This window comes from Physella acuta, unplaced genomic scaffold (genome assembly GCF_028476545.2).
Source record: "Physella acuta isolate Inbredline_101_S28 unplaced genomic scaffold, ASM2847654v3 ptg000197l, whole genome shotgun sequence".
NCBI classification, from domain to species: Eukaryota; Metazoa; Mollusca; class Gastropoda; family Physidae; genus Physella; species Physella acuta.
In genome coordinates, this window is record NW_026731716.1 from 367,501 (window position 1) to 395,284 (window position 27,784).

The 27,784-nt window shown below is 33.8% G+C and overlaps 1 protein-coding gene across 1 annotated transcript; it reads right to left on the reverse strand.

The window, feature by feature from the left end:
* Positions 1 to 5,663: 5,663 nt before the first annotated feature.
* On the reverse strand, positions 5,664 to 25,853 carry LOC131936959 (uncharacterized). Its single transcript, XM_059294104.1, has 14 exons — positions 25,741 to 25,853; positions 24,261 to 24,333; positions 23,138 to 23,270; positions 22,724 to 22,947; positions 22,375 to 22,477; positions 21,823 to 21,952; positions 20,192 to 20,320; positions 19,949 to 20,071; positions 18,432 to 18,529; positions 12,577 to 12,645; positions 12,208 to 12,241; positions 7,680 to 7,699; positions 6,900 to 7,192; positions 5,664 to 6,571 (listed from the first exon to the last, which is right to left on the reverse strand). The coding sequence occupies exons 1-14, from the start codon at positions 25,783 to 25,785 to the stop codon at positions 5,664 to 5,666; spliced, it is 2,382 nt and encodes a 793-aa protein (XP_059150087.1). The 5' UTR covers positions 25,786 to 25,853.
* Between the last annotated feature and the right edge of the window lie 1,931 nt (positions 25,854 to 27,784).

The following is a 27,784-nucleotide window of genomic DNA, read 5'->3' on the forward strand; positions in this document are numbered from 1 at the left end:
TTTAGAATTTATTTAACATTCTAAAATAAACCGGGAGTGATCTCCCCTAAACTTTCTCGAATATTCTAATATAACACTACGTGGGATGGCAACTCGGAATATAGACATGATTTTTGTTTATTTAAACTTTTAAAAATAGAATAGAATCTAGTAGAAAAAAGAATTGCGCACCAAGCGAACGCCAAAGCAAAGTGTGCATAATATTATTAGTACTTTATAAATTTACATGCGTTTTTTGAGAAATTGGAAATAGCGTAAATTAGTACTTCCGGTCAACGGAAATTACTCAAAATTTGATAGAAGGTAGAAAATTAGATCTGTTACTTACATGTGAAATTTTATTTATCTATCTGAAATAGTACTCAAGTAATTTGCTTTTAAAAAATTCAAAGTAAAAAAGTACCACTTCCGGTTATCGGAAATCGCTCAAAAGTTGACACGGATCTACGATTTTGATAAAATACTTATATATGAAATTTCATCAACCTAGCTGTAACGGTACTCAAGTTATCGTGTTTACACACACACACACACACACACACACACACAGACATAATACGGACAAGATTGCAAAATTATGTTTTTCCGTATCAGTGAGGTGTAAAACGTCGCGATTTGTAAAAATCTCGATTTTTTTTTGCACGATTACAAGACTTTCTCTATACATCGTATATACGAGAAAGTAAATAAAATGATGCTCAGGATTTAATATAGTTAGATATTTTCATTAATTAAAAAACTGCTATTATTATAATTAATTTTTTACTTTTAATTTTTGTTTTAAAAAGCCCGTCAAGCAGCATGTTAACTAATTATTATTTATTTTAACATTACTTAAGACCACATTTCCGCTATTTTAATTCTTCTTAAATTTAAGTTCTACTAGACTATGCGTTATTTTTGGAGGTCATCCATAAAGAAAGTCATATTTATTTGACGGTTTTCATCTTTCTCTTCCCCTCCATACTGTCACACATCTTCACAAAAAGTCAGACCCCACATTCAAAAAGACATCACACCTCAGACGTGTTTTTGTCTTTTAAAAGAACGATTTCGACTGAGCATTGGTCTGACCAGACTATCACTTATATGCTGAGGTCACAGAAACAGATGAACTCTACTTCGCCTGCCCAGTGTCCCACCAAGCCTTAAACAACACCGTTTCGTCTTTCAAAAAGCACCTATTTCGGTTTATTTCTATAATGTTTGTAGTTGTTTTTTTTTTAGATGCAGAAGTGAGAGGAGGGGAGAACCGAAATGCCTATGTCTATTTTTTGTTTATGTTTGCGGTTGTGGTTGGTTGTGGTTAAGGTTAGGTGTGGAGTTAGGTTTAGGGTTATCTATATTTTCTATATTTGCATATATATATATATATATATATATATATATATATATATATATATATATATATATATATATATATATATATGTATATATATATATATAAAACCTAGTCGGGACGCTTAATACACAATTTTAAAAAAAAATTCATTAGAAGAATACATAACACATCAAAAACACAACAAAAAGAAATACACTAACACCACGCCTGACTTCTGTCTCTGGCCATACGCCGCCAATTTTGACAATCTGACTATATTAAAATTTGTTATCTGATTATTATTTTTAGTTAAACAAATTGCAAAATATGTTTTACAAGACAAAATGAAAAAAAAAAAGAAGAAACAAACATAGGAAAAAAAAAAAACCAATTCAATATAGCACTACACCGCTAAAACACAACACTACAAAATTACAACTCGACAAGGTTGCAACACGACAAAGTTGAAAAACACCATGACTCGACACGGCAAGAAACAACTCAAAACAACCCAAATTCAAATCCAATTTTAAAAATTACAATAATTTACACGATAGCTACCTAACATTTATCATCAGCTTTCGCAGCAACACTATAATATCGACCCACGCACACCAGCATTCTCTAATAACATTATATATTTTGATACATAAAGGTACAACCAAGTAAAATCAAAACAGACTATTTAAAATGTAATATAAAATGTTATTATTCTACACATATTTTCTACTCGCTAATGTTAAGAAAAGAAAACAAATTAAAATGTAAAAAGATGATAAATACTTTTTTTTACAAGATTAACTAGAATGAAGAGTTATTTGATAACTGTCAACAAAGCGTAGGTCTCTGTATGCTGTATTTAATTTTTAAATTTAATCTGTAGGACCATTTTAAGATGAAAAAAAGTAAACCAACAAACATTTACGTATGTAATACGAACGGAGCACCATAGCGTAATCATATACAATTAAACCGGTAATCAGATATATGTTCAAATTTTATTTTGCCACTGAATACCCTTTCTAATTGGTTTTAACCCACGCTTCTATTGTTAGTTATACGAAGAAGAGAGTTAAAGAAACGCAATAAATGTGCATATAAAAAGTGAAGCTAAAGCTATTTTTGAAATAAAAATTATTCGAATAAATTCATGGAAAAATTCATAGAAAATCCAATGTAACATTGCATTGTAATCAGATCTTGATCTACGTATATATATATATATATATATATATATATATATATATATATATATATATATATATATATATATATATATATATATATATCATATGCATGACTTAAATTTTTTTACAGCAAGTAATGAGCTAAGGAAGATAAACATCACGGTTACAGGATTTACAGAAACATATTTAGTCAAAAGTTGTTTAAGTTATGCTGTTAAATACAGAAACAATAGAAATTTACAAAACTTTGTTAATAGAAGTATGCAATGTATTTTGTAGCTATACAAATGTAAAAATAAGCGGCTCATGAAATATTCGAGCAGATTTTCCTAATTATCTTTTTACTTTCTCGTATATACGTAGTATAGAGAAAGTATTGTAATCGTGCAAAAAAAAAATCGAGATTTTTACAAATCTCGACGTTTTACACCTCACTGATACGGAAAAACATAATTTTGCAATCTTGTCCGTATGTCTGTGTGTGTGTGTGTCTGTGTGTCTGTGTGTCTGTGTGTAAACACGATAACTTGAGTACCGTTACAGCTAGGTTGATGAAATTTCATATATAAGTATTATATCAAAATCGTAGATCCGTATCAACTTTTGAGCGATTTCCGACAACCGGAAGTGGTACTTTTTCTACTTTGAATTTTTCAAAAGCCTATAACTTGAGTACTATTTCAGATAGATAAATGAAATTTCACATGTAAGTAAAAGATCTAATTCTCTACCTTCTGTTAAATTTTGAGTAATTTCCGCTGACCGGAAGTAGTAATTTACGCTACTTCCGATTTCTCAAAAAGCTAATGTAAATTTTTGAAGTACTAATAATATTGCGCACTATTATGCACATTTTGTTTCGGCGTTTGTTTGGTGCGCAATGTTTTTTTCTATGAGATTCTATTCTATTTTTAAAAGTTTAAGTAATTAAAAATCATGTCTACATTCCAAGTTATATAAGAATATTCGAGAAAGTTTAGGGGAGATCACTCCCGGTTTATTTTTAAAAAAAAGTAAAATATGTTCTATCTGCTAGGTCTATCTAAACATTACACAATTTTTACTTTCTCGTATATACGAAGTATAGAGAAAGTCTTGTAATCGTGCAAAAAAAAATCGAGATTTTTACAAATCTCGACGTTTTACATCTCACTGATACGGAAAAACATAATTTTGCAATCTTGTCCATATGTCTGTGTGTCTGTCTGCGTGTGTGTGTGTGTGTGTGTGTCCGTGTGTAAACACGATAACTTGAGTACCGTTACAGCTAGGTTGATGAAATTTCATATATAAGTATTTTATCAAAATCGTAGATCCGTATTAACTTTTGAGCGATTTCCGATAACCCGAAGTGGTACTTTTTCTACTTTGAATTTTTCAAAAGCCTATAACCTGAGTACTATTTCAGATAGATAAATGAAATTTGATATGAAAGTAAAAGATCTAATTCTCTACCTTCTGTCAAATTTTGAGTAATTTCCGTTGACCGGAAGTACTTATTTACGCTATTTCCGATTTCTCAAAAAACGCATGTAAATTTATAAAGTACTAATAAGATTGCGCACTATTATGCACATCTTTATTTAGCGTTCACTTGGTGTGCATTTCTTTTTTCTACGAGATTATATTCTATTTTTAAAAATTTGATTAATTAAAATGGATTAAAAATTATGTCTAGAAGTCTAAATCCCGAGTTGCCATCCACCATAGTGTTATATTAGAATATTCGAGAAAGTTTAGGGGAGATCACTCCCGGTTTATTAATCAGGCAATCACAAGATAATACACATCAATACATCAATGCGAGGAGATCCTGGGTGTATATACGGAAACAAGCCAATGTACACTAGGACATAGGAAGAAACAAAGGAAGGAGTGGATCTCAAAAGATACCTCGAATCTCGTTGAAAAGAGAAGAAAAGCCAAATTAAAAACAATATCTGGAACCATAGAAAGCAGAGCACGGAATGATGAAAAATATAGAAGACTATACAAAGAGGTAAAAAGGAATGCCGCGAAGGCCAAGAGAGACTTTGGACAACATAGCCACAGAAGCACAGGCTGCAGCTGATAGGGGAGATAGCAGAACTGTCTACTAGGACTCTCACAGTCGGAATAGCAAACAGATCATCCACTATCAAGGACAAAAATGGGGGAATTCTCATAACGGAGAAAAAGCAACTGAATAGATGGGCAGAATACTTTGAAGAGACCCTGAACAGACCAGACCCAGAAGAAATTCCTAACTTCACTGACATTCTACATTTTGAAATAATATCTAGAGGACTCATCTCAGAACAAGAAATAATAGAAATTATTCAAGAAACAAAAAGCAAAAAGGCTCCATGAGATGAGATGACAGAATCACTGCTGTGACGCTAAAGGCAGACTAAAAAATATGCGCACAAACTCTATCAGGGATCATCAATAAAGTATTGAATGAAGAAAAAGTGCCAGACTCATGGAAACGGGGAAACATTGTCGAATTACCCATAAAGGGCGACCTGAATGTTTCTGAGAACTGTGACTGTGACTTTGCTGATGACTTGGCTCTACTCTAACATGCTCAAAAAGATATCCATGCAAAATAAGAGCAATTGCTATAAGCGTTGGGCTAAAGATAAATTCCATTAAAACAAAAGTTAATGAAAGTAAAAACTAAAAGTGTTAATGAAGCAGAATTACTATTTGTGAGAATTGCTATTTGTTTGTAATGTATGCTTCGGTAAATGTATTACCCTGCGATCATTGTACATAATAATTACTTATAGTTAAACATATTGTATTTTTCTGCACGTTTTTTTAAGTTACCACTTTAGTGATTATTATCAATGATCACCGGAAAATTAAAGATCTTAAGTTTTTGTTACCAGTAATGTAATTTTCTTATGAACAAATTACCAAGCTTTAATATCTCATTAATTATGAAGATCGCTTATTATAAAAAACAAACAACACATATTTTTAAGCTCGTGACCCTAAAATATGTTCATAAAATTGTAATAGTTACAACTAGAAGGTGGTATTTGAGTTTGCTTTCTTTAAATATCAATCTTTTTTAATGTAAACAAAACATATATCTTTATGAACACAGTGTTTGAAAAATATATTATACAAATTGCCATGATAAAAAAGATATAAAAAAACCCATTGAATTAACTGCCGCCTCTTGACATAAAGTCAAGAAGAGCGTTTTTAACATACTCTTCGACATCTTCTACACGCTCAATATTCTCACCATTATGGAAAAGTCTAATAAACATGAAGACGTTTCTATGAAACTGGGTTACATTGGATTGTGATTGTGTTGTTGGATTGGATTGTGACGCTGTTGTTCCATTGGATAGTGGTGCAGTTGTTACATTGATATTTGATGCAGGTGTAACATTGGTATGTGGTGCAGTTGTTACATTGGTATTTGATGCAGGTGTAACATTGGTATGTGGTGCAGTTGTTACATTGGTATTTGATGCATGTGTAACATTGGTATGTTGTGCAGCTGCTACACTGGATTGTGGTGCAGTTGTTACATTGGTATGTGATGCAGTTGTTACACTGGGTTGTGGTCCAGTTGTTACATTTGATTGTGACGCTGTTGTTCCATTGGATAGTGGTGCAGTTGTTACATTGATATTTGATGCAGGTGTAACATTGGTATGTGGTGCAGTTGTTACATTGATATTTGATGCAGGTGTAACATTGGTATGTGGTGCAGTTGTTATATTGGTATTTGATACAAGTGTAACATTGGTATGTGGTGCAGCTGCTACACTGGATTGTGGTGCAGTTGTTACATTGGTATGTGATGCAGTTGTTACACTGGGTTGTGGTGCAGTTGTTACACTTGATTGCGACGCTGTTGTTTCATTGGATTGTGGTGCAGTTGTTACACTTGTGTTCAATGAAGGTGTAACATTGATAGGTGGTATAGTTGTTACATTGATAGGTGGTGCCTTTGTTATGTTATGAGATGACGCAGCTGTTTCAGTGGGAGGAGGTCTGGCTGTTTCATTTGCTGATCCTTTGGCATTGGCGACTTTATTCACATGTCTACCAACCGATTCTGTAATTTTTTAAATTTCATATTTTTATTCAAGAAACACGTCTCTGCTTTTATACGTTCTTAAAATATGTTAGATTTTAAAAGTGTACTTAATGAAGAAATTTAAAGAAAAAAGACATCAATTGCAAAACTAATTTTTAACAAAAGCTTTAAAATGTATTTAAAATTGCGGATAGAAATGTACACAAATAATAGTTTGTATTGAAAAACAAGAACTACATTCAACTGTAGAATCTTTTTTAAGAAAAATCCTAAATTTAAAAAAAATTGCCGTAATTTAATTTAACCGGTTTTTAAACCAGCAACTGTTATGTAAAACTCTAGTTACCTTTAAAGGTAGTCGCTGTGTTACTAGGAGTCACTTGTGTTACTGCAGTGTGTGATCTTCCTTTCTTTGGTGCCGGTACGTCATGCTTTACTTCTAAAGTTCGCTTTCTGTTAGAAGACTCATGTGACCTGGTACTCATGCTGATCGATAGCGAGAAATCTTTTGTTTTACTTAAATTCTTTTGCTGTTTCTCGTTTGTTTTATTACTTTCACTTGCGTCATATGAAACATTTAATGTAGAATTTTGTCCATCTTTTCCAGTAGAGCCAGGTGACTCCTGCCTAAATAATGAGCTGGAACAAGTAGTAGAGTAAAACCCTTTATAATTAACACATTCGAATGCAATACAAATGAGAAGGAAAATACATTATCCTTCGTTATATAAACAGTATTCATGTTTCATTGAGTGATACTCTATTAAAGGATTTAAGTTTTTTTGAGTACATTTTAGTACAGTTATTATGTCACAGTTATTATTTATTTATTTATAAATACTTGTTTTCTAGCTGTCAGTAAATTAGAAATTTAGGAATATTGTTTCCATACCGTCGTTTTGTTGTTATAAATTCGACACCTCTGCAGAAAGCTTTAAAGTGATAAGTAGGCCAAATTTGCGAGATGTTACAGGTATTATTCAATTGGTCTTAGCTCCCAATCGTCCAACGCACAGTGCGTGGAGGGAGATGTCGAGGGGGGAGGGGGGCAAAGACGAAATCAGACACTTAGAAATAGACTGGACATGTAGGTCTGTTATATTTTAAACACAAAAAAAAAACTTACATCATTCTTTCGTGTAGAGTCTGTAACGAAAAGAAAACGATAACTGAAACAATGTTACCCTTTTACCAAATAAGGAATAAGATAAACACTATACAGTGGCGTAGCAAGGATCGCCTAACGCGGGGGGGGGGGTTCACATTTTTCCATCACTATATATATATATAAATATAAATAAATAAATAAATAAATAAATAAATAAATATATATATATATATATATATATATATATATATATATATATATATATATATATATATATATATATATATATATATATATATATATATAGGTATTATATATATATATATATTATATACAGGAGATCACATTACAAATGAAGAGGTTCGAGAAAAGATCAACAATGGGTATAGACCATTTGAAAACATACCTCGCAAAAAACAATATACGAGCCGGCCTTTCTTTAAAACACTATAAGTAGCTCGTTAAGGACCATAACCCCCCCCCTTCCTCCCCCCCCCCCCAACGTTTAAAATAGTTTCAAACTAAATTGTCTGCCCCTAATAGCCGTCACTAAACCCGACTCCACGAAGGTAAACATAGCGTGAACCACAGCTCACTAAGCCCATGTAGGGGTGGGGATGGTAGGGAGAGCGTTTACAGCTTGTTTTCTAGCGTCTCCCAGAAGAGAATTATATATATACGAGCCGGCCCGCGGCATAACATACGCCGCTATTTAGTTGTTTTATTTTCAGTACCAACGCTGCCACTGAAAATATTTCTTTAAAACACTATAAGTAACTCGTTAAGGACCATAACCCCCCCTCCCCCTTCCTCCCCCCCCTCCCCCCCCTACGTTTAAACTCGTTGGCTCTGCTTGTAAACATTTAGAGTGAACACAGCTCACTAAGACCATGTAGGGGTGGGGAGGTAGGGAGCGCGTTTACAGCTTGTTTTCTAGCGGCTCCCAGAGGAGAATTATATATAAAGATAGATACTAGCCGTCCCGGCCAGGCCCTGCTCTGGCTTCTGTGAAAAACGTTTCTGTTAAAGACCATTACATGTGTGTTTAGTAATCATCATAAACCCGGCATTGCCCACCCAAACCACAACCAACCAAAACCAAAACAACAAAACGCAAACACAACGCTAACACAATTACAAATACAAACGAAAACAAAAACCTAACAACAAACCATACGTCAACCACAAACACCAATACGAACACAAAGAAAAAAACAAACGATAAAGCAAACGAAAACAAACCAAATCCAAACGCGAAACCAACCACAAAAAAAAACACAAACCCAAAGAAAAAACACAAACGAAAAAGCAAACGAAAACAAACCAAATCCAAACGCAAAACCAACCACAAACACAAATACAAACACAAACCCAAAGAAAAAAACACAAACGAAAACGGAAAAAGAAAGAACAAAAACGAACCAAATCAAAACGCAACCACTAACGCAAACCCAACCTAAACACAAAGAAAACACAAACGCGAACATAAACGCAAAGTGCTCACAGTCTAGCCCGGGCGGAATCGCCTGTTTCAGCTTAATAAACGACTATAGTACCCCAAGTTATTCATAGTCTTTTGCACTCACTTAAACGAACGTAGGTGCCAAACCGAACACGGGAGACCCGGGGCCCCAAATAGCACCCTGTCTGGGCGCCAGAGGACGCCCGGAATCGATTCACTTAAAGACTATAGTAACCTTTCTTACCATACTCTATCGCACTGTTTAAAGCGAAATTATGCACCATAGCGCTCGCAGGATAGCCCAGGGCGCCAAATTGAACCCTGGTGGGGCGCCGGCGGACGCGTCTGTTTCAATTTAATGAACAATTATAATACTCCAAGCTTATCCGTAAAATACCTAAAACATTTGCACTTGATCAATCCCCGCTAATTATGTAAATTTTTTTTCCCAACACCAAATATATTAAATTTTAATTTAATTATTTAAACATAGCCTAATTTAGTAATTTATATATCAGATATAATCGTGTTTTAAAAAAAAAACGTTTATATCTCATTTATACCTTTTAAAAAAAACACTTTTATTTTTCAATAGTTTACTTACAGCCGCATAAATGTTTGAAGAAAAATTGTCTAGCCAGCGGGTAAAATGTATAAAACCACGGATGTTTGATATTTGTTATGGTAATCAGTGTTTCTTTAATTCTTCTGGTTTTATTTGCATTTATATTTATAATTTTGAACAGTTTGTGTGTTTCATTCTTTAGTATACTCTAATTTAATAATAATAAAGAGATGAAAATGGTTTTTAATGGGCTTAGTACAGAACTATTAAAGTTATTAGATCTTTAAAGTAGGGGGGATAAATCGTGGAAGAGGTTAGAAGATTTGCATATCCTAACACAAATGCTCATGTATTTTATTTTTCTTTTTTGGTCTATGCAATAGTGTGATTTAGTTATTGTATAACCATCACTGGTGTAGTAGATCTTTAAAAAAAATAACATTTTTCTGTCAAGGTGCAAAGAAAATTATTTTGTTGTTTTTGCTCTTGCCCCCCCCCCCCCCCCACCGCCTACGCCACTGACACTAAAATGTACACATAAAATACGACTGTATATTTTAATTTACAAATGTAATGGAAATATAAAAGACTATTTTTAACCCTTTATTTACTTATAATTACCACTTTAATTAAGTGCCTGCATTATTTTTAATTTAATAAGAACTTTAAAAATTATTGATGTAATTAATTGTATCATCTCCCCTGAGTCGCTGGTAGTTGGAGGGATCGATGTTTTTTTGAAAATTACTGGTGTGGCACCATTTTCAATCTCTTGTTATATCGGTAGTTCACAATTGTTCCGTATAGTTGTAACACACGTTCCTTATTTACCTTTGTTTTACTTTATTTTTCAAGTTTTCAACCCCAAATATTTTTTATTGGCACGTTTAATAGTCAGGCAAACGCGTTTAACTTCTAGTTGTACAATTTTTACCAAATTGTCTTTGTATTAGATCGATGTTTACAAAAGGACTTATAAGTACCGTCAGGGCACACGGTCATTTTTTAGGATTTTTAGGAAATAGTAGATTTTTTATGTGGAGTGACATAAATATTATCTTGATAATTAATTATCGAAATGTACTCAAAAAGGATATTTACACATTTATAAGAAGGTTAGCATATGGTTTACCTAAGAAATATTGTAATTACATGTTAATTTCCAGTAGTAAAAGAATAACAGGAACAAAGGTAGCAGTTGCAGGCTCGTTTACAAGGTTTAGTATACTTTATTTGTATACCAAAGCCTAGTTCTAGTAGTAAGATTTAATTTGTTAGTTATATTTACTGCAATAAACTGTCTTCGCATAGAATAACTAGCATTTACGTAATGTATTCCTGTAGACTAGTAATAGTCCACACTTCTGCATATAGTATAGATCAGGGGTTCCCAACCCCGTGCCCGCGGGCGCCATGGCGCCCGCCGAACGATTCGTATGTGCCCGCCTCTCACTATTCGACAGAGACAGAATTTTTTACATAAACATTATTGAAAGTTTGAAGGGGATGGAAATCGAAAGTTTGAGAGGGGGGGGGTGGTGGGTGCAAATCGAAAGTTTGAAGGGGGTGCAAATCGAAAATTTGAGGGGGGGGGGTGCAAATCGAAAGATTGAGGGTGGGGGGGGGGGGGTGGTGCAAATCGAAAGTTTTGTCCCCGGGTGACGGGAAGGGTCGCTACGCCTCTGGAAGGAGTTTGTCGATTTAAAATAGGTGGTGCGCGCCACCCTACCGATATTTTAGAATGTGATCTAGAGTCAAAAAAGGTTGGGAACCCCTGTTATAGATCAATAAGGTAAATTTTAATCAGTAAACAGAAAACAGTAGGCCACTACGGCTATCCTAAACATATTGAGCTCGCTTCTATTTATGAACTTTAAACTGTCGTGTAGACTTGTCATAACATTCTAGTAGGCTACAATTATACTAGTATTACTAGTAGTTGTGTACTGAATGACTAGGCTCTTGTTTGTTTATGTGGCTAATTGTAATAGCTATTGGAATGTTCCAGCAAAAGCATGTTCAGTCCGGCAACCGTTTCTAACCCAGAAAGACCACAGACAAGAATGAGAGAGCATGACTTGTCGGCAACTTTTGCTGTGTTTGAGGTCTAAGATGTGTTCCGATAGTAAATTCAGTAAAACTCGTACTCAAAATATACTTTTGTGCTGTATTTATGCGTGAAACTTACAAAAAAAAATGATTGTTATAATGATTGCCATGTTAGTAGTTAATAAATTGTATCGTTTGTTCCTGTTATGTAAATTATTTTTTTTTTGGAAAAAATGTCCTACATTCCTGGCGGTACTTATAAGTATCAATATATGTTTGGGCCATTACAAATTTATGAAACGAAATTTCATTCGACATATGCTTTAAATGTGCCAAAAGCAATATGATAACACATTGTTTAAGAAAAAATTTCATTCAGAACCTAATTCCGTAAATAAAGGCTTTAAACTGTAAACAACTATCTCAACAATCTTAGAAGAATATGGGGAATAAACGATCAAGGTACATACTTTAATGCTCGCAGAACTGGATCCTGGAACCGACCTGCATATATAAATAAATAAATAAATAAATAAATAAATAAATAAATAAATAAATAAATAAATAAATAAATAAATAAATAAATAAATAAATAAATAAATAAATAAATAAATAAATAAATAAATAAATAAATATATATATATATATATATATATATATATATATATATATATATATATATATATATATATATATATATATATATATATATATATATATATATATATACATGAACCTAATGAGAATGCGCCTAGCTTTAAAAACATGTATTTAGCATCTAATTTAGTATTTACAGTCATTAGCTATACAATATATTAAACTAAGCTAATCTTTCATACCGGTTGTACTCCTCTGATTTATTGTTCCAATAGTCGTTCAGTTTATTTGCAAATGCACTCATTGCTGTACTGTGAATAAAATTAGAACATTTCACGTAAAAGTGAAATATATGTGTGTGTGTTTGTGTCAGTAGCGTACGCAGGGGGGGGGGAGCAGGGGGAGCGGCCGCTCCCCCTCTGGCCATTTTCACCAAAGTGGCGCCTTTTTGGAAACTTTTTAAACTCAAAGTTTTAATCAATGATATTTGTTTAAAAAATATTTTTTGGTCGGCATATCTATGTAAATCACAAGATTTCTGTTCATGCAGCAATTAAGCCTTATTGTTCTAGCCTAGTAGTGTCTACGTTTACTACACGCATTAACAACTGCATCAGTTTGCCATTCTAAAAATAACCATTACGATACATTGCAATGTTCAAAAAACCTGTACGGGTAGTACCACTTTGCAAGAGGGGTGTTAAGTTTAAGGCAACTGTATAATGTATTTGTTTACGAATAATTGAATTAGAAAATGTTATACATAAAACTTCACACAAAATTACTTTATATATACAGTTTGAATCGTGTGATTAATTTAAAAAAAATTACAATACAGAAACAAATACAACTGATGTGGCACCTCTATTTAAATTTACTTATGGGCAATCTGCGTAGCGGTGGGGAAATTTTGACAAGGTCAACAACGTCATCACGATGAAGTAGTAGTATTCTTACAGATTGGGCGATAGTAATTACGATTACAAACTATATGAAACAGTTACAACCCCCCTGCCCCATGGACCACTCTGTAAAAAAAAATATTGTCATAATACCACTGCTACTTATTTAAATATATTTCTGAATCAGTATACATGTGTAATATATATGTATGTTAGAACAGTCAACTAAAAACTGACGCTATGTTCACTCTGGGTTGGTTATCTCTCCCCCCCCCCCCACACACACACCTCACCACCACAATTGTGTAAAGCGACATTAATGTCACACCTAGGTATACGCTGGGTTGGATAATTGACCTAAAGTGACCGAACAGTGGTGAATGAAGTTAAACCCAGCCCCCCCCCCCCAACCACCCCCAAACTGATTTGTTGAGTACTTTTGGGAAAACGCGTAATGATGTACCAAAGTACCATGCCGCCAGAAAATTAGCTTTTTAAACGTAAAACTCTGTGAATATTGTTTTTACAATTACCAGTAAAAAGGTGTTTAAGCAATAGAGTGATCTAACCCATACCTATCACTATGTTAAAAAAAAAATTATCTTTAAAAAACACAAAGAAAGAGTAGTTAATTAAAAAAAATGATCTGAACTAAAAGACTGATATTTAGTTAAATGTAAGCTATGAGATCTTCTTCTTCTTCTTCGTTCTTAATTATTAGTGTTGAAGGGGAATGAGATTTATCTGCCAGTGGGTTTGAACTCGAGACTTGGATTTGCTTCCATAGCCTTTGTCCAACCAAGAACAAACTACAAGGCAGCAGTTGTTTAATTTTGGAGTTGTCTCTCCTAGAAGAGTGGCTGTCCCCAGCTAACGAGCCTCATCCATGAGCTTTACCGACTCGACCACGCCGACCCCTACTATGAGATAAAAAAACGTCGTTTTATTCCAACTCTGATTTTAAAAAACTTTCATTATGCTGTAATACTTTAGCATTTATGATGACGATATATTTAATACAGATTTTGGACAAAAACATTTTGTAAACACGAATAGTGTTAAACAATTTCATTATATTCTAAAGTAATTATTTATTTGTTTTGACATTTATAATTAAATGTGTAGATATATACATATTTATATTAAGAGAGTGATTATTTCCCCTATTTCACTTGTCTTAAATAATTTCCCAGGAATTATTATGTAAGAAATTTTTAGCGCAATTTCCATTCTGGAGAATTGCGTTTATTAACTCGTCATTTCTGGGAATGGATGGATGAATGAATGAATGAATGTATGAATGTATGGATGAATGTGTGTCTGGGCTTTAAGTCGTATCTCCTCCTCAACGAAGCAGTATCGATGACTAGTTCCAAAAGCAATTATGTTAAGCAAGTTACGAGGATGAACATAGGCCATAAAAATTACGGGTTTCTTTCATGGATTTCCCGAAAAAGCCAAAAAACCTCGAAAAAATGCAGTTTTTGGCCCATATCTCGGCAACCAGACCACTAAGCGACTTGAAACATGTACCAATCGATTCCTGCCATAATTTAGAACAATATTGCCGAAGAAAGTTTTCAAAAATATCATTTCGTTCGGTCACAACAATTTTTTTGAATTAATTAAAATTTGGACCGAATTAGTAGGCATTTTTTCCAACCACACCACACGCGTCATCACGTTCAATAGCTGCGCCATCGCGTTCCATGGCTGCGCCATCACGTTCAGTAGGCGCGCAATGGTTTTTAGTCATGTAACTCTATTGTAAATAAAACATGTAAAATACTGAAAAAAATTAATAAAAAACGTTTAATAACTAACCAATGGTTTTACTAACCCTGCTCTTGATTTACGCTACGACAGAGCTATTTTTAGATAACATAAGGAAATTGCGCTAAAATTGTCACTAGAGTTTTTAATTACTTTGTTTTTACAAGAATTACAAAACAGATTGTGTAACGTTCATTGTTTTTGGTTGTAGCGTGTGTATATTTTGTTTTTTTGTTTAGATTGATACAATTTTTGTTTTGTCGGCCTACATTGTGTGTTTTTTCTTATTTCTTCAGAGTGCTACTTTCAATTTATTTTACATCATAGCGAAGTAATGACATACAGCTAGTAATATATATATATATATATATATATATATATATATATATATATATATATGTATATATATATATATATATATATATATATATATATATATATATATATATAATACACGTATTTAGAACATGTTAAAAATTCGGCGCCTTCTTTTGCTCTTTTCGCTCCCCCTACAACGAAAACCTGGATACGCCTCTGGTTTGTGTGTATCTATGTGTGTATCTATGTGTGTGTCTGTGTGTGTGTATGTGCGACAGTCCGGAAAAGATTAAATAATTACCGTGTATGATTTTGGTTCCCTAAAAGTTTACTTGACGCCAATTAAATTACCTTGCGTAATTATTTTTACAAGCTTTTATTTAACTCACTTCCTCTGTCGACAGTCTGTCGTCAGTCTAGATGGAAACGCAGGAGTGAAAACTCGGACAGTTCTACTTGACCGATACGATTCACAGTTGGCACGTGGGTCAAGACATGAAGACAATGCAATCTGAATCTAAATTTGACTTAATTGGATGTCTAATTAATTTTTTATGAATTAATTAAAATTTGGACCGAATTAGTAGGCATGTCTATCCAACCACACCACATACGTCATCACGTTCAATCAGGTTTAATAGCTGCGCTATCACGTTCAATAGACACGCAATGGTTTTTAATCTTGTAACACTATTGCAAATAAAACATGTAAAGTACTGAAAAAAAAATTCCATAAAAAACGTTTTAATAACAAGCTTTTATGTAATGATGCACTAAAAAGTAGAAAATTAATTATACACTACTATTTAAATTACTATAAAGAAAAGCGTGGGTCTCTTCTCAAATATTAGTAAAGGTATCCAATAGGTACTAAAGTACTAAAGTGACCCACGATTTTCTTTATAGTAATTTAAATAGTAGTGTATAATTTATTTTCTACTTTTTAGTGCATCATTACATAAAAGCTTGTTATTAAAACGTTTTTTATGAATTTTTTTTTTTAAAAATCAGATTAATCATGTCATACAAAAATAAGACTGATTTGGATTTTATCTGTAGTTTGTAATAGGAGCTAATTTGTTCAGGCCAGTCTTTTTTTCTATCTTTGGAGCAGTCTATGTTATGATATGTGACATAGTTGGATTATAAGTTGGTTAGAATAAGGTCATATAAGTGACATACAATAGGAATTTATAGTACACATTGGAATATGACATGGGTAGGCCTATTTAGTTGACTGGTTGATTATATAATTAAACAAGTTCGAGGAAACAAACTCAAATCAAACGGGACACAACAGCTCTAAGTCTTGGATTTCACAGTTGTGCGCTGCCCTTTCGTACATAGTAAACAACACGATGCAGAACAATTTTTTTCTGGTTGAAGAAGCAATAATAACCAGTTTAATGATAGTAGCTGACGCCCATGACGTTCAGATTACAATCAACAGCAACGAAATGCTTTTTAACATTTTAAGCAAATGTGGAATTAAAATGCATTGTCAAAAAAATTAATCAGGATCTATATCTAAATGTGAAGTCTCTTTTAATGTATGGCTCGGAGCTAGGTTAAAAACAGTGGAGAATGAAAAGGTGGTTGTTAGGGCACAATATTATGATAGACAGTAAATAGCATCACCAGAGTTTCTTCCAGGCATCTCCCCCCCCCCCCGTCCGAACAAAATGAAATTTATATAATTTGTATCGAAAATATATTTTTTTAACAGTGTCCGCCCCCCCCCCCCCCGAAGAACTACCGCGCCCCCCCCCCCCCCGAAAATTTCAAGTGTCCCCCCCGGAGAAAAAAGTCTGGAAGAAACACTGAGCATCACTAGGCAGGTTCAGGATGAGACCAAAACATCTTGAAGGAAATCGTTTGAAATAGAGAAAGGGTAGGCTTTATTAACAGGATCGATCTTCATAAAAAATCAAGTGAGTTGAGGAAGTGTTGCCTAACCTATTCTCTTTAGAAAGCCGAAACGAATAAAAAGAAAAAAATCAGAAGGATTTTGAGCAGTGGTTCTTAACCTGGGTTCGATCGTACCCCAGAGGTTCAGTGAGTCAGTCTCAGGGCTTCGGCGGAGGTCAAGACACACACCCGACTCATACGATTCATGATCAGATTTTGTCAGCGTGGACGATAAAACTATTAACTATGGTTAAGAACCACTGCTTTAGTATAGTGTAGTTTGTAAAAGGTGAAAACTTATTGGTCCAATTTTGGTCGTGTCTTTAGAACAACTTCGACACTAATAAATTATCACTTAGGTTGCACAAAGTAAAAAGCAGTAGCAATCGTCGTATTGTATCAGTTTACCTTAGTTAACAATTTGAAAATTGCAGTATTAGACTTGTTATAAAACGAGCAATAAAAATGATCTATTCGATACATTATACAAATTTTCTAGTAAACAGGTTTATTACATAATTTTAAATATATAAAGCCGTTTAATATTTTTCTTAGCTCTTAAAATTTCAGCTAAAGATTATCGCCTTCACTCCGACCGTATGTTATTTTACTGATTATATAGCGACAGAAGAATCCGTTATATTTAACTCCCTTTAATACAGTGATCCAGGCAAGATGTAATTAAATCAAATAAAAGTATCTGATCCCTTTTGAAGTTGAGAGAATCCCAAGAATCGAACAAAGAACTAGTCGCACCATTTATTGAACAATCTTCCTAATAAAATAAAATCTGAAAAGATCTGAAAAAATACATTCAATACTAAACTAAAACAAAAATTATTTAATGACCTCACTAACTGACTCATTGTAACATTTCTCATTCACCTATTATATTCTTATTTTATCTCACTTTGTATTATAACGGCCAATGTGAAAAAAGGCATGTGTGCCTGCTGTTGTTACCGTTATTGAATTGAATTGAACACGTAGCAAGCCAAGAAGTATCTGATAATTGGGAAAAAGAGTAAAATAATAATTTTTTATTTGAACAATTTTCAATACTGTTGTTCAACGTCACCGTAGTTGAATTAGTACTTACGAGTAGTTGCAGAAAAGTATTGAATCATGAAATATATTCAAAGCTTTATCAAATAGTTTTTAAATCATATTATCCGATAAGCTTAAAAGAAACTTACTTGTACATGTAGTCTAATTCAAAATCCTGTTTGTTATGTGTAGGTTTGAGAAAATCAACTTGGGCCACACCTATAACACCCACGCCCCGTTCATTTGCCTTAAAATTGACATTATAAAATCAAAATAAAGCTTAGAGAATGTGTGTTTTGTATAAATCATCATTTTTACTTTATCGTATAGAGAATAAGGAAGAATTCTTTTAATTGAGCAAAAACATCGATATTTTTGTCTGTTTGTCTGTGTGTGCGTGTGTGTGTGTGTGTGTGTGTGTGTGTGTGTGTGTGTGTGTGTGAGTGTGTGTTAACACAATGCTTAAGGGATCATACAAGGCTATTTCTAATTAATACTTTAAAGCAATATTGTCTTTAGATTATGTAAATGTTAGATAAGAACATCAAAATCAACATTTCACCAGAAATAGGCACAAGTTACTTCCAAATAACAGCTAAGTATAATAAATAACTTCTTAACAAAGTCAATGTTTTATAAATGTATAAACTACTAATGTTAAAAATAAAATACTGTCTATGATAAAGGATATTTAACAGTACAACTACGTGTGATAAGTAGGAGAAAAAGAAAATACATAACACAAACAAGGCTATTTCTAATTAATACTTTAAAGCAATATTGTCTTTAGATTATGTAAATGTTAGATAAGAACATCAAAATCAACATTTCACCAGAAATAGGCACAAGTTACTTCCAAATAACAGCTAAGTATAATAAATAACTTCTTAACAAAGTCAATGTTTTATAAATGTATAAACTACTAATGTTAAAAATAAAATACTGTCTATGATAAAGGATATTTAACAGTACAACTACGTGTGATAAGTAGGAGAAAAAGAAAATACATAACACAAACATCACATCGCGGTCGTATTCGGTACTAAAATGGCGATACCAACATCTATTATTAGAATTATATCTTTCTTCTTCTTCTTCTTCGTTCTTAATTATTAGTGTTGGAGGGGATCGAGAATTATCTGCCAGTGAGTTTAAACTCAAGACTTTGTTCGAATTTATCAACCTTGAGCTTTTTGCCGACTCGACCACGCCTCCAACACAATTAAGCGTTACGTGTCAACTGGTTATGCGCCATTGAGGCCATTGACTCCGATTTCAGCCTGCTTTTCTTTTTGGATTTGCTTCCATAGCCTTTGTCCAACCAAGAACAAACTACAAGGCAGCAGTTGTTTAATTTTGGAGTTGTCTCTCCTAGAAGAGTGACTGTCCCAGCTAACGAGCCTCATCTGCCCGAGGGTTCGAACTCGAGACTTTTCGGTTTAGCAACCATGAGCTTAACCGACTCGACCACGCCGACCCCTAGAATTATATTAATTGGGTCATTTGTAAACATTGGTTACATGATATGTATGATAGAACAACAATTTAAGCACTAAAATAATTAGAATATTCTATACAACAACATAACTACTAAATTACATTTCTAAACGGGAGGGTCATATATAAAAAAGTAAAAATATATTAGATCAAAGTTGTTACATCGAACCTGTTTCTGGCACCCAACCCTCTCATAAGCTTTAATCAGCCTGTTTCTGTGGTACAACATCATGCCGTAATCTTCTGTGTCATCTTCTCGAGAGAAACCTAGTGTTATTCTCACTTGTGACTCCTAAGATGATGTTTGTAAGTCAAATGAACAAATATTAATGTTAAAAATAAGTAACTAAGTCATTTGTTTTACACGTTGATTCTTACATATTATACATATATTTAAATACTACGATATTACCTGACTTCTAGGCTTGTAATATGTGTTTGTTGTTGCAAGTAACGATTTGGACATTACTTGCGCTTCAACTTCTTCCCCTCGGATAAATATCTTCATTTTTGGGCGAAAGTACAAAATTTTGCAATATTGCTAAAAGAAAACAAAACCCCACGAATTATTAAATTTGTTGAAAAACTATTGAAATTTACTCACACACAAACACACACATACAATTATTGTGGTATGTCATGTGTAGGACTATTAGACGGCGTGGCCCAGCTCTGATGGGTACCTAACATCATTGCAGTCGGTAACTTGATTCCTTGCTTTAGAACGGTAGATACCGCCTCTTTTAATATATCCATTTTATTTTATAACGAGCCGACCGTATCATACGCCGCTATTTAGTTGTTTTATTTTCTACTTTTCAGTAAATTCATAATTTGTGAATTCGACAGTACCAATGCTGCCACTGAAAATATTTGTTTTAAAACACTAAACCCCCCCCCCCCTTTCCCCTAACCCCGACCCAACACCCCCCCCCCTCCCGTGAAAGCAGCCTCCTCTTAGTCACCTCCTGTAAGTTTAAAATAGTTTCAAACTAAATTATCTGCCCCTAATAGCCGTCACTAAACCCGGCTCTACGAATTGTAAACATTTAGCGTGACCACAGCTCATCAGACCATGTGGGGGTGGGGTGGGGGTGGTAGTGATAGTGAAAGAAAGAAAGAGAGGGGACTGCAAGGATGCGCTTGCAGCTTGTTTTGTAGCGTCTCCCAGAAGAGAATTATATATACGGGCCGACCCGCGGTGTACCATACGCCGCTATTTAGTTGTTGTTTTTTCTACTTTTCAGTAATTCATAATTTGTGAATTCGACAGTACCAATGCTGCCACTGAAACTCCCCCGTTCCCCCCCCCCCCCCATGAAAGCAGCCTCCTCTTAGTTACCTCCTCTAAGTTTAAAATCGTTTCAAACTAAATTATCTGCCCCTAATAGCCGTCACCAAACCCGGCTCTATGATTGTAAAATGTAAACATTTAGAGTGAACTACAGCTCACCAGACCATGTGAGGGGTGGGGGTGGGGGGGGGGGTGGGGGGATAGCGATAGAGTGGAAGAGAGGGGACTGCAAGGCGCGCTTGCAGCTTGTTTTCTAATGTCTCCCAGAAGAGAATTATATATATAGATAGATATAATGATTTAGTAGCAGAGAAACCAATTCCAAAATAAGTAGAAAACGAAAGTGTTATCTAAGCTACATTACTTGATAAAAATTAGACATATTTGTTCGTGAATGGTGATTACCTTTAAGTATCTTCTGTACTCATTGTGTTATCTAAGCTACATTACTTGATAAAAGTTAGACATATTTGTTCGTGATTGGTGATTACCTTTAAGTATCTTATGTACTCATTGTGTTATCTAAGCTACATTACTTGATAAAAATTAGACATATTTGTTCGTGATTGGTGATTACCTTTAAGTATCTTCTGTACTCATTGTGTTATCTAAGCTACATTACTTGATAAAAATTAGACATATTTGTTCGTGATTGGTGATTACCTTTAAGTATCTTCTGTACTCATTGTGTTATCTAAGCTACATTACTTGATAAAAATTAGACATATGTGTTCGTGATTGGTGATTACCCTTAACGATCTTCTGTACTCATTGTTGTATCGATCATCAGCTCTGTTTGACCTTGCCGTGTAGGCTTCAGGGCACCGGATATCTGTAGGATCACTATCAAAGTCGAGCTCGTACCGTCCGTTGTCAAGCCTAGTGCGATGGAGAAATCACTTTGACAATATCATTCGATCAACCAATCATAGAAAATAAATTACAAGGATAACATTGGACAAAAGTGGTTGCATATTGGTTAAATTGTTATTGTAGATATTTAAAAATGTATTTAAATATCCGCAGAAAACAGTAGAAAACCGTTGCTTACTTATTTTACATATTCCAAAAGTAATATTTAAAAAAAACAAAGTAAAATAAATAGCAAATACAAAATAAAATATTTTTATTTGAACTGTAAAATTCTAAACAAAAGAACTTTAACTGTCATCAGTTGGTTTTTAACTCGTGTTTGAATGAGATATTTATAGTCGACATTTTTAGATTTGATTATTATTGAAAGAAAATAGTTTATTATTGTTTCAGCGACAGTAGTATAGTTTTAGACATATAGCACTAACCTTCTTAGATTATAGATGATGATTTTCGTTCCTGTTGTACCCAGCTTTTTTAACTCTTCAACCAAATCGTTTTGAGTTTGAAATAAAGAATATTTTAAAATGGCTTTCAGGTTTTCGGTCCGTGAATCGCAATTTATCGGTTTATGTGAAACAGAATTAAGAAAATATTGTTAAGAAATAGGCAATAATTGTTTAAAGAAACAGTAAAATTTGGTCTTATGTTAGGTTTACCAACATAAACGTTCATTCAGGTTAGCATCAGCAATGCAAGAAAAGCTTGTGTAGAATTGAAATAAATACTTAAAAAAAAACAACCTCAGAATCCACCTATTTATTTCAAGGATATAACTTGGTAGCTCATATTCTAGTAAAGGTACTAGAACGGACTCTGCTTTTATTGCTTGTAGGTAGGTCTGTGACAGGAGCCCCACACAGGCAGTTTCTTTGCATTTCGTGAACACGATGACGTCCTTGCCCAAACGCATCGTACCAGACTTGAAACCGTTGCCGTACTGACCAATAGGTTGGCGTAAATTATTTCTGTCGCAGCTTCTTTTGTAGCTAAATCCAAAGCTGTAGAATATAGAATTTATATTTTAAAACTATTTATGTTACTGTTAACATGATAGGTAAAATAATACCTCAATATACAAATTAAGACAATTGTCATACCAATACATTTATACCAGAGTTTTGATAGTAAACTTAGACAATCAAGACACCCATTAGCAAACACAAGTGAAAAGTCCTGATTAAAAACTACCTCAGCAAATGCAGAAGCTTTTTTGAGTTCATCCCAAATCCGTCGTCTAAAAAGGTCAAATTTGGTTTATTGCCCAACTCGTATTTCTCTATGTGTAAAGTTGACGCTTGTACATCGGGATCACATGCGTTATCTGTGTAAAAGTTATCGAAATAGCGTTGATATCAACATTTAACAAAATGATTATATATATATATATATATATATATATATATATATATATATATATATATATATATATATATATATACATATATATATATATATACATATATATATATATTATATATATATATATATATATATATATATATTGTCCTGAGATCATTTATTAGTGAGAATATTATGTCTGGGATATTTAGCCTGAGGCCATTTGTCCTGTCACCAAACGGGCTTATGTAGCCTATATATATATATATATATATATATATATATATATAAATATATATATATATATATATATATATATATATATATATATATATATATATATATATATATACAATTTTGAAGTGTTTTAAAATATTTTTTGCATCGATCTATCTATATGCTAACAAATAATACATGTGGTCAACAACGCTTTATACAATTTTAGATTGTCATATACAAGCTTAACAGCGGATCATTTTTCGTTTTTTTTTAAAATGATAAAGCCCTGAATTGGAAAGACTCTCCTTGCTATCATGGGTGATTTAGTTAAAATTCAATAAAATTTGTCATTATGTCATAGTGATTTTGAAGAGTCCATTAAAATGTTTGGATACGCTTTTTTTAAAATTATTGCTAAAACAGGGACATATTCATGCCTCGTCTTTGATAACGATATAACTCATTGATCTAATGTCTGATTCATGGTCAGTGTTTCTTCCAGACTTTTTTCTCCGGGTGGGGGGGGGGTGGCACTTGAAATTTTCGGGGGGGGGGGGGGAGCGGTAGACTTTCTTCGGGGGGACACTGTTAAAAATATATATTTTCTATATAAACTATATAAATTTCATATGGTTCGAGAGGGCGGTAGAATTTTTTCGGGGGGGGGGGAGCAACCCCCCCCCCCCCCTCCTGAAGAGATGTCTGGAAGAAACTCTGTTCATGGTGCATTAATTTTATATTCATTAAGACTAACCGATTAGTTCTGCAATAGCACCAAGCGCCCAGGGATGGCTTGTTGAGTTGGTGTGTAAATAATGTGGATGGATCTGCCAACAAAAATTATACCTTTGTTAAAAACTAGATGTGAAACAAATAAAGCAAATCAATCTGAAAAAAACATTTTAATAATACAACAGAACAGTTTTGAAAGGTTTTACTCTCAGCTTTCAACGTACACAAAATCAATTGCTCGTAAAGCTTGGCTGAGCGTGCAGTGTTATAATCGATGCCATAGCCGCAATGGATACTCTAGCCCAGGGGTTCCCAACCCTGTGCCCGCGGGCGCCCTGGCGCCCGCTGAACGATTCGTATGTGCCCGCCTCTCGTTATTCGACAGAGACAGCATTTTTTCATAAACATTATTTTAAAATATGATTTATTTTTATTCATTTGTTACAGTTTTAATTTTTTTTACTGCCTAGGCTTATTAAATATGTTCGATACTTGTCCCAACTTGTCTAGCGGCGAGCCAGACTACACTATTTACGCTAGCCTGGAACGGCTAGTGCCATTTGCACATCACACCTTGTACACGCAGAAAACCCGAAGTGAACGAATGGAACGAACGTCACGAACTGATCCGATAAACGCCGAAGGCGCCAAATCACAAGGCACATAACTCTGATTGCTTCGGCGATCATCGACTCACTTCGGGTTTTCCGCGTGTACATGGAGTGATGCGCAAAAAGCATTCCCCGCCTGGAACCGCGTTGTTGTCATTGTAATTGCTGCTCTGTTCGGCTCGCAACAGTTAGATAAGAGACATGTTCGTCAGACGAAACACGAATTAGGAGTTTTCTATAAAAAAAAATTAACAGGCTAAAAGCGAGGTGCGTAATTTATTGTATTCATAAGCGATGATCTATTAATAAACTATTATTATTGAGTGGGGAGTCAGAGGAATTTTGGAATACAGTGGATAGAGAAAAGTTCCCATTGTTGAAAAAAGCGGAATATCAAATTGAATCATTTTTCGGTTCGACAAATTTATGCAAATCATTGTTTTCAAACATGAACTTAATAAAATCAAGATATAGATCTCGACTCACCGATAAGCATCTTTATGATTGTCTGCTAACAGGATTATCGTCATACGCTCCTAATTATGAAGCTCTGGCCAATGAAATGCAATGCCAAAGATCATATTGACTTTATTATATTTTTAATTAGATGTTTTCTTTGTATTTATGTGTTTTGTTTACCTCTTTTTGTTGCAGGAAAATGTTCTTACAGGAGCTAATACTGACATTTCTTTCAACTAATTGAAATATTTCTCAAGTTATCGTGTTTACAGACAGACAGACACACACACACATATTTACATACACAGACGTGGAGTATTTCCGACTCAGGGAGGTGCGATTTGAAATTAAAGTATTGTATTCTTCTATGCTGTTGCACAGTTTAAGTATATTTTCAGGTTGTAACAAAAAGAAATTATTATATCTACTCACCAAACTCAACGGGATTCCATTCATTGACTGTTTAGTTAAATCCATGTTTGGTTAGCAATACGAACAATTAATTTAAAGATCTACAACATAGAATTATTTTTCTAAAATATGCATCAAATGTAACTTTAAAACCAAAATTATTTATTTGTTATTCTTTATTTAAAAAAACACTTCAGTGATCACAAAGGTAACAACAAACGTCAAACTATGATTTCAAATCTATTTTGAAACCACGTTAACTTTAGATATAAACAATGTATTGAATCGATTTAAGTCGAATACGATGAAATTTAGCCCGCCAAATATACACACATTAAACCACCACACCCACAATTCACCTTTTATAGGAATATAGTTCCATAGTTAACGGAAATTCTCGACAAATTGAAACTGAAAGCCATTTTTTTTATTTCTATATTCAATGGTTACTTTTACCAAATAGTACCTCAATCATTGTTACAGATTTTGTTATATACAATGTATCAATTTAAATCAAATCTTTTTATTATAAAAATATTCTAAATAAAAGTTAAAATAAAAATGAAACTAAAACTGAAACGTTCCCTTCTTTGAACTCGTTGGCTGTTTACTTTTATGCACGAAGGTTCTCTAATAGGGCAAAGAATTTTAAATCTATAGGAAAAGTAAATGGACAAAAATGATCACACAATGTAATTAAGAGCGCCGGTAGCACGCCTTTTGCTCATACTAAACCATCACAACCACAGCTACCCACAGCCAAACACACTTTAACTTTTAATATAACTATATTTCAATTTCCGATTTTAGAGCGATACATAAATAATATACGTTGAGCAACGTCTTCGTTGAACATTATGTTTAAACGTCACTTTTGTTTTACCCTCTTCAAATCTATTGTAAAGATAGCGTATCCGTCGCAGTGATCTAATCCTACACATCAATGACCAAACATTTTATAAAGGTTTCACCAACGCGTTAACAATCGTGTATATTTAGATGCGTGACCTTGTTTTCTAAAACTGCATTATATAAGTGTACACAGCGCCAGTGCTAATTGGATCTTAGTTGTTGGGACGCGGGTTTTTTCAAAGCCCTGAGAGTGATGTATGAACGACTTAAGTGTACATGTATCACCTTTCGCAATTGTCAGATATAATATCCCTCGCCGCCCCTCCCCGCAGGTATCGGGGGCAACTAATAGTGTTATTGAAAGACTCCGGTTAAGATTAATTGAGCATGACTGGGCATGAATGAAGAGAGATGGTCGAACGGAAAAGCACTCAGCTGTTTCCTTTATCAAAGCATTATAAAGCCCATTACAGCACCGTTCCCGTCGGTCGATATTTTCCCGGTTTACCGGCGGCCCAATCAAACCCTAGTGATCGATCTCGCTGAATGTCACGGCCATTTGGCTTACTTGCTTTATGAAAAACCGACGAATTCTGAATATTTGTGGTCTAATATATTTGTCCTTATCGTTGATGTGGCCAATTAATACTTTTAATACTAATTAGCTGCATACAGAAATCTCCACCCTAAAAAGCAAGCACTCTTGTTATCTATTTCTAAATTAGTAAATTGATAGTGTGCAAAGTATGTACACTGATGGTCTGCTAAGTAAGTTGTTTGTCATTAGAATATCACTTCAGCGTCATCTCAGTAGTTTTTCAATATAACTATATTTCTTTTGCCCGTTTAAATTTTCACTAAACTCCTGACATAGTGGCATGTATTAGTATTGGTGATGCTAAAACTTCTCCATGACTCATTCGTACAGCTGTGCACAGATCAATATAATCGATTCAGGTGCACACAGAACCCTGCCGTGCACGCAGCTGCTGTACCAATGAAATATTAATATTCGAGCGCGTGGTAACAGCGTCTATTATTATGGCCTGGGGCTTTTCCCGTAAATAGTTCTTACGTTTCTACGTTCGAATGTTCCTTTTCTAGCACTATGAAACGGGAGTTCTTCCTACCAGCAATATGACACGGGAGTTCTACCTACCAACTTCTTTATTTATGCACAATTTTCTATTCCGACCGTCAATCTGTCTTTCTA

What these genes read in the sequence shown, in the direction of transcription:
- LOC131936959 (XM_059294104.1), bottom strand. Translation starts at nt 25,785, where the DNA reads ATGGATTTAACTAAACAGTCAATGAATGGAATCCCGTTGAGTTTG. An exon ending in ACTAGAATATGAGCTACCAA is followed by an intron (nt 22,478 to 22,723) that starts GTTATATCCTTG and finishes AAAACCTGAAAG; the next exon opens with CCATTTTAAAATATTCTTTA. An exon ending in GGGTTGGGTGCCAGAAACAG is followed by an intron (nt 18,530 to 19,948) that starts GTTCGATGTAAC and finishes GTCAATTTTAAG; the next exon opens with GCAAATGAACGGGGCGTGGG.